The 8,216-nt window shown below is 40.5% G+C and overlaps 1 protein-coding gene across 1 annotated transcript; it reads left to right on the forward strand.

The window, feature by feature from the left end:
• Positions 1-272: 272 nt before the first annotated feature.
• MIF4GD (MIF4G domain containing) lies at positions 273-6,517 on the forward strand. Its single transcript, XM_075177851.1, has 6 exons — positions 273-389; positions 2,441-2,566; positions 2,696-2,805; positions 3,419-3,574; positions 4,280-4,372; positions 5,336-6,517. The coding sequence occupies exons 2-6, from the start codon at positions 2,497-2,499 to the stop codon at positions 5,561-5,563; spliced, it is 657 nt and encodes a 218-aa protein (XP_075033952.1). The 5' UTR covers positions 273-389; positions 2,441-2,496; the 3' UTR covers positions 5,564-6,517.
• The last annotated feature ends 1,699 nt before the right edge of the window (positions 6,518-8,216 follow it).

Raw genomic sequence — 8,216 nt, forward strand, 5'->3', positions numbered from 1 at the left:
TTTTTATTAATGATTATAGTATTAACAGGTGTTGATGTTTTTAATATTTTTTATTCTTTTTCTGTGCGTTCTGGGACTTGACAATGCAGTTATGCATTGTGCATATACTGCGATGGATACTAAACTTTTTTTTATAATGTAGCTGCATTGAGGGTGTATAGTTAAAAAAAAGAAAGAAAAAGTATAGTTGAAAAACTAAACACGACAACAATCCCTCCACCAGCTGTCACTGTCCTCACAGGTGTGGCAGTGCCTACAGGCCCCCGGTAGGTGTCGCTCTATGTAAGCATTGCTGCGGCCTGCTCCACGTCCAGCCTCGGCCTTGCCTGGGAGTATGTCCCTATAAAGAGACGGCCTCCAGTGTAAGCAATATGATACACGGTTAAGAGGTGAGACAACGCCGGTGATCGCGGCTCTCAGCCCATAAATCAGTGACTCGGTGATCGGGTTCGATCTGTGCTGCTTTAAAACCTTATTATTTGTTTCATCACCGATCCCGTCCCTTCACATTGTGACTTGTACTAATGCAGTGATCTCCGTGTTACTTGTCGCTGTAGTTATATTTCTGTATTGCTGTACTGTATGAGTGACCATAGCTGCAAGGTCTTCTGTAAACACATGTATTGGTTCCAGTAGCAGCCTCCCCCTGGTTGGCCTGTAGGCAGTGAATGGTGATTATGTATAATACAGATTCTGTCTCCAGTTATAATATATAGAACGTTCGATTTCTGAGGGTTCCAGGACCTATTGTTATGTGATCTTCCAGCTGATTGTCGCAGTGTTCTCTTCCCTCCTAGCTATTGTCCTTATGGGTTCTACAGATTACTTGGCAAAAGTGAATTTCATGTGATAATCATGGCTCTGTTTGTGACTTAGTAACTCGCACAGCAGTAGATCTTTTGTGTCACCCTGACACTAGTGTATCCAGTTGGTCAGTTCTCCTGTTATTCTCTTTACAGTTTTGCAAAAATTGTGGTGACCAACCCCTGCCCCCTGTGAGTTTAGCTTAAGTAAATACATAACCATAAACAGGGGCTGGTTGGGCGTGGCAGGCATCTGTCCCCTGGGTAGGTGCATAGTGGGCTACTTTGGGTTGGGCAACCTGCATTTGTTTCCCTTCAAAATAGGCTGCAGAGTTGAGTCTTGCACCCCTGGGTTAGAATGTGCCAGCCCTCCCAAATGATATACAGTTATCTTGTTAAATTGTCCTATAATGAATTGCAATGCCAGAATGGCCGCCAATTTCCAGTTTGAAAATGTTGCAGGGCATTTACTGGACTTCATATGTATTGAGATAATGTAATACATTTAATTACATTTTTATATAACATAAAATTTGGAAAAATAGGAGAATTATGCAAATGAAGGATATCCTTCCAATATTAGATTGGTATAAGTTAAAACATGAACTGTAATTATTTGAAGGATAATTAATGTAATACAATTTAATAGCCAAGAAATAGATTTAAGTCCTATAATAATAATAATAATAATAAAAAAACATTATTTTTTTTTTTTAAAGTAGCTGGGGTACTGTTTTCAGATGCCTTCGATCTGACAGCAGGGAGCAGTGTAGAGAACAGAAAGATCTTCAAATACATAGTAAAATGATTCACAGTGAGCAGATCTTAGGAGATAGAAAGCCAGTACTTTAAAGTAGTGTAGTTATAATTGGCATTCCTGTAAGGAACGGCTTGTATATGTGCCCACTTGTGTCTTGTAACACTTTGTTGTAAACGAAGACTATAACATGAAAATACACTCAATTTCAGGCTACTTTTACCTGTAAAGTGAATCAAAGAGATGTGTATAGTTGATGTTTAACCCATTTGCCTGTTTGGGCTTTTCTAACCCCTGTGCTGATCAAAAATGATCAGCAGACAATAAATATTAATACTATAATTTGAAAGGTGAGACTTTTCCCTTTCAAACAAGGGTTCCCCTACCTTTCTAAGTATCAGGTATAGGGAGATAGAAGTTCTAAAACAGAATCCCCCCCATCCCTGGCGTTTCTAGTAAGTAGCTATTAGCATTGACCTTGCTATCTAAGGGAAAGTGCCTCCCACAACATATTGATATCACGGTCCTGGAGTATGCACTCCTACTCACCATTGCTGCTGATTTCCCCTCCTAGTTCCATGCAGACTTCACTTTAGACCAGTTTTCTTGTGCAAATTGCCCTGTCTTGGTCACTGAAGCTCCTGTCAAACCAGCCCCAACAATTGCTCCTCTTTGAAATCCACTGTGGGTCTCCTCTTGTAGACATAATAAAAAGCAACTAGGGCAGTCCAGCATTTTTATACATGGGCTTTATCTGTGTGGAAGCTTTCAATATGCTTGGTGTTCCTCATTCACCCAGGTGTTTCAATTTTTACTTTTTGTTGCAGTATATGTAATAACCTTTTGTCTTTTTTCTTTTTTTTTTTTTTATGTTGTCTAGGTTTTGTTTGTTTTTTTTAATTTTTATTTTTATTACCCTTGTCTTTGCTTGGAACTATGGGGGAAGAGTACAAGATGCATGCGTTCGATGCTGAAACCCAGAATCTGCTCAAGACAGCTCTGAAAGGTTAGGAGGCTCTAAATATCTCTGATTTCATTTACCTAGAGACTTTGGGCTTCCACACTGCCCTGTGTTGTCTACCAATACCAATAATGTGCCTGTTCTCTCTGGTAATGGTCATCTATTTATTCTTAGAGCCTGGCTCTGTGGATCTAGAAAAAGTGGCCAATGTGATCGTAGAGCAGTCATTGAGAGATGCCACATTTAGCAAAGAGGCTGGGAAAATGTGTTACACTATCATTCAGGTGAGAAGACTCGCAATCTTCTGACAATGGATATGAGCAAAAAAACTGTCTATAGAGAGTATACAGAGTATTTTAGATTGGACGTTTTTCAACCAAATTGCCCAGACAACACTCTATGGGGGAGACTTAATGTGGTGTGAGGTCCCGTAGGAACCTTGTACAATGTGGCTCCGTGGGATGTTCCAGTTAATAAGCTCTGCTCATTTTTGCCCATATCTCAGTGTGGTGCCAGCAGAAGTGAGCAATGTTTTCTGTACCAGAATTGCAGCTTGTCTGACCTGGAACACATCGCTTGAGGTTCCTAGGAACCTTGCGGCTAATTCAATCTCCCCTATATGTCAGCCCAGGATTGACGTTAGCAGATGGCTGTAATTCTCAGGTGTGTGGTGTCATTGGTGGAGCGCGAGAATCGGACCCAATGTGACGCTGTCAAGTATGTGGCCAAAATGGACACATAACCTAATTTTCAGTGGTAACTGGTATGGTGTTTGTGTGAACAGCTTTTGTCACGTTGTAGGGAAGGTGTAAGTCTAATACTCAACGGATATATGTGTGGAAAGTATATTTCTATACTGTCTACTCACAGAATTATTTTATCCTTTGTGTCCTCCAGGCAGAGAGCAAACAGACGGGTCGAAGCGTCTTCCGCAGCGGACTGTTGAACAGGCTGCAGAGCGAGTATCGGAACCGGGAGGAGATGAGAGCCCGCTCCGTGCAGGAGTGGGTCTGCTACGTCAGCTTCATCTGCAATGTCTTCGACTACTTAAGAGTAAGTGTAGATGAAGTGGGGTGACTGTGGGTGTATTTACCTCTTTGCCATTTTCTACACTTTTTATTTTGTTTAGATCATTGAATCAGAATAAATTTATTGGGGTTATTTTTACCTGTAACTTCATAATTTCATTCACTCCTTTTGCTGTTTGCCTAAATAAATCCTGCATTTAGAGGTCACCTAATTAATTGGAGCTGATCTGTTGAAAACTAGGGGTAAATGTATCAATCTGAGAGTTTTTCAGGGGGGTTGAAAAGTGGAGATGTTGCCTATAGCAACCAATCAGATTCTAGCTATCATTTATTTAGTACATTCTACAAAATGACAGCTAGAATCTGATTGGTTGCTGTAGGCAACATCTCCACTTTTTCAAACCCGCAGTTTAGTAAATCTAGCCCCAAGAGTAAATGATTTACCCACAACCTTGTGTGCTTTGTAATTGAGGAAAGGCTTTGGGGATTGTGTGTGTTTTTGTTTTGTCTCTTTCATTAGCATTGTTTGTACTGTTCAGTGGTAAAAATTCCAAAAGAAATTCATTTTGACTCCCATGATGTAGGAAAATAAAATGTCAAAAATTGCCAACGCTGGATGAATACTTTATGTGTATTGTGTCCTGTGGTGTGATGTATTTTCTATACTGTATGCTTTACATTGCTCCATTCTGTCTTCACTTCTAATTATAGTGTGTCTGTTTCCCTTCAGGTCAATAACATGCCAATGCTGGCCTTGGTAAATCCTGTGTATGACTGCCTGTTCCAGCTGGCACAGCCTGAAAGTCTGCAGAGAGAGGAGGAGGTACCCACTCAGTACATCACTGCTCTAGTGTCCTATATGAATTATTATCTCTTACACTTATCAATGTGTTGTGCTGTCTGTCTACTGCAAGCTTGCTAGGAAAGCACGCCTGTCAACGATTGCATCTAATTGCAGTGATGTGATGTTTTTTGTTTTTTTTTGTTTTCTACAACCTATGTCTGTTTGAGACCACAGTTGTAACACTTTGCCCGTAAACACGCTCCTGTTCTAGTGCAAATTTTACATTTATCCACTTACACTACAGACCTGCTCCTATCTTTATTATTGGCTTTGTGTCCATACCCTCATGCATAGGATAAGTATCCCCTTTACTACAAATTTCTTACAGTTAAAGTTTAATTCCTTATGCAGCATGGTGGTTTGGTGGTTAACACTTCTGCCTCACAGCACTGGGGTCATGAGTTCAATTCCCAACCATAGCCTTATCTGTGTGGAGTTTGTATGTTCTCCCCGTGTTTGCGTGGGTTTCCTCCGGGTACTCCGGTTTCCTTCCACACTCCAAAAACAGACTAGTAGGTTAATTGGCTGCTAACAAATTGACCCTAGTCTGTCTGTCTGTGTGTGTTAGGGAATTTAGACTGTAAGCTCCAATGGGGCAGAGACTGATGTGAGTGAGTTCTCTGTACAGTGCTGTGGAATTAGTGGCGCTATATCAATGGTGATGATGATGAATAATGCACAGTACATTAATGCAAACGTGTGAAACCTGTCATGCAAGTCCTCTGATTTGTCAGATATGTACTTCTGTTCTTTTGGCACTATCTTGGGCGCAGAACAATGGCATACTGAAACCGCTAATAAAAGGGTTGGCATTAGTTTATGGGGTGTCAGGTTTTTCAGAATTGCACTTCTTTAATTGTTTTGTGAGAATACAGCTTGACGCTTATTAACCGCTAACGTTCTACTACAACATTCACACTCCAACCCTGTATCTCTCCGCAGGTGGACTGTTTAGTTCTGCAGCTACACCGCGTGGGGGAGCAGCTAGAGAAGATGAACACCCAGAAAATGGATGAGCTTTTTTCACTTCTGAGAGATAGCTTTTTACTGCAAGGCGGACTGGGATCGTTGGCCCAGCTTCTACTGCTAGAGATGATCGAGTATCGGGCAGCAGGCTGGAAAATGACAGACGCTGCACACAAGTATTACTACAGTGAGGTGTCAGAGTGACACCATTTTGGGGTGAATTTTAATATCTTTTAATAAGGAATTTTGTTTTTTGTTTTGCCGGGAGTCAGGAACACATTGCAATAATTATAGAATGTTGCGAGCAATGCCAATTCTTTCAACGTGAGCAAAGTATTTTACTGTAGACAGAAACTGGATTTTATTTAGGTTTTTAAAGAACTATGTAACACATATTTAAAACATTACTGGCCCTTCTGGCTGTGTTTTTTTTTTATTTTTTTTTTTATTTATTTTTTGGTGCATTTGATCCTCTGCCATTGAGGAAATTTGGTGACGGGACAGTACAGCAGATTCACAACGCCTTCCAACCACTCCTAGATGAAATGCACTGCTTGTCTTTTTAACATTGTAAGGCTCATTGGATGGTGACTTATGGCTTTATCTGTTAGACTGAAGACTACCTAATCAATGACCATTCCCTTTTCTAGGTATACCAGCAATATTCAGAACCTCTCACAACGGTTTCTAAAAACTGCACAAGTATTTAATGCTTTAAATAGATTGCAGATAGATCTGCACTAAGTGTACCAGCCAAATTCCTTCTTCCCAGCGCCCCTGATGTACAGTAACTACCAGGCTAGGTGTTACCTGGCCCTCAGGATGTGTACCCTCCCCCATTGTGATGAAGTGCAGTGTTCTATTATTATTGCTGTGGGGAAAACTTGAGTAAGGGATCTGTTTTCTTCTAATAACCGAGTGTTCTATAAATGGCTAAGGCATCTGGTTGGTCTTATTATTTTAAGCAGGCCTCTGATAAGAGATGCACAATACTATCTGCAAGTACCACTTTGCCATTCAGATTTATACACTTCCCTCTTTTCATAAATTGCTTTTTTTGGGTTGGGGGGATGGTACACTTTTCTGCATAATCTTTTGTAATTTCAACTGTACAGACAAGAGGGTGCTTTTATGAATTTTAATACAGTTTTTGATGCAGTTTGTGTCTTCCTTTTTCTTGAAACGGGGTATTACAGCCTGTGCGTTTGGTTGGGTGGACTTTATATTGTGCAGGTGATTGGGGGAGAAATAGACAGTTCAATATTTTATGGAATGATTCACAGCAGAAGAGAGGAAAGCACTAGGATTAGCATGTAATAGTTGTTTATTCAAGAACAGTAGAAATAGAAGGTAAAATCCAATTAGCTGCTCACTGCAGAAGAGAGAAACCCACTATCCAGAGGTCCAAACCGGACATACATAGTCCATTCCAGCTGTAATCCCACGGAGTCTAGATGAGTGTAGACGTGTCTGGATAAGCATTGTGTTCTTGTAGGTGGAATGCACCATTTACATCTGGTTCCAGCTTTACTCCCTTCTTTCTAGATGGCAATGAGCAGCTATGTGTAGTTTACCTTGTTGTTATTTGTTCTTGAATAAATAATTTTAATCCTGGTACTTTTCTTATGGGAACTGCCTTTAGTACTGGACTGTGCAGGTCCAGCTTTGAGTGGCAGACACAGATTCCATTGGTAGTAAACCCAGTAGAAGACATAAATTCCAGCTACTCATTTGTTTCATTGAAAAATCCTGCATCAATAAGTTAAAGGAATTGGAACTTGTAGTAACAAAACCAGAGAAAAATAAGCCTGTGCTCGGTATATCCCATATTCTATGTGGTACCAGCTGCGTGGCAATATAAATGCCCATATATGTATACAAACAAATAGACAGTTGTCAGCGCTTATCCTTTAAACTGCATATCTGTGTGTGTCTAGCAAAATGAAAACATGAGGTATTAGTTCATATTTTGATCAAAACATTTAAGCCTGCATCCCAAAGTCAAGGGCACCTCATTATATGCAGGTCCTACTCTGACCTATATGCTTTAAACACCATTAAAATGCAGTTAACATCAGATGCACTCACCTCCCAGGTATAGGAGTTTACATCTAGCAAGGGCTGGCTTGTGAGCCACACCCAAATGTGCCTTAAATAGGCTTGATGGACAGCTGCTATGACAAAAAGGCAATATTTTAAAACAAAACAATAGAAAAATAAGCCCGCGCTCGGTATCTCCCACATTATAATATGGTACCAGCTGCTTGGCAATAAGCCCGCACTCTGTATATCCCATATTCTATGTGGTACCAGCTGCGTGGCAATATAAATGCCCATATATGTATACAAAACGAAAAGACAATTGTCAGCGCTTATCCTTTAAACTTTTAACAAAGCCACATTCAGTGCTTTAAAACCCTAGAACACTTGACCAAAGCTTAGCCGAGATTCATCTTCATTGGGGCTGGTGTTAGGCCTCCTATCCCCCTGTCATTACACTACAGGCACTTACTAGCCTTTTTAACAGCTGGCACACCCACTGGTATGTGGTCACATTGCAGTTTTCCGAATGCTTCTTGTACCATTAAGTGCGTTTAACGCAAGTTAAGCGTATTGCGGTCAACAGAGAGACCGCAAGTGAACAAGATGTCAGATGCGTTTGACTTGTATTTAAAGATGCACAGGAAAGTGCAGGTCAAATGCCAATGGGTAAAAGGTCTAAAGCTTGCTGAATACAGGAAGCAGACTGGCTACAGTGGTAGTGTCGCAGCTAATTAATACATCCAAGTGTAGAGATGTACTTGACTTGAAAATATAAAACATTCAAAAGCTCTGCTTGTAAATTCCTCTGAAGATG

This window comes from Mixophyes fleayi, chromosome 6 (assembly GCF_038048845.1).
Source record: "Mixophyes fleayi isolate aMixFle1 chromosome 6, aMixFle1.hap1, whole genome shotgun sequence".
NCBI lineage: Eukaryota > Metazoa > Chordata > Amphibia > Anura > Limnodynastidae > Mixophyes > Mixophyes fleayi.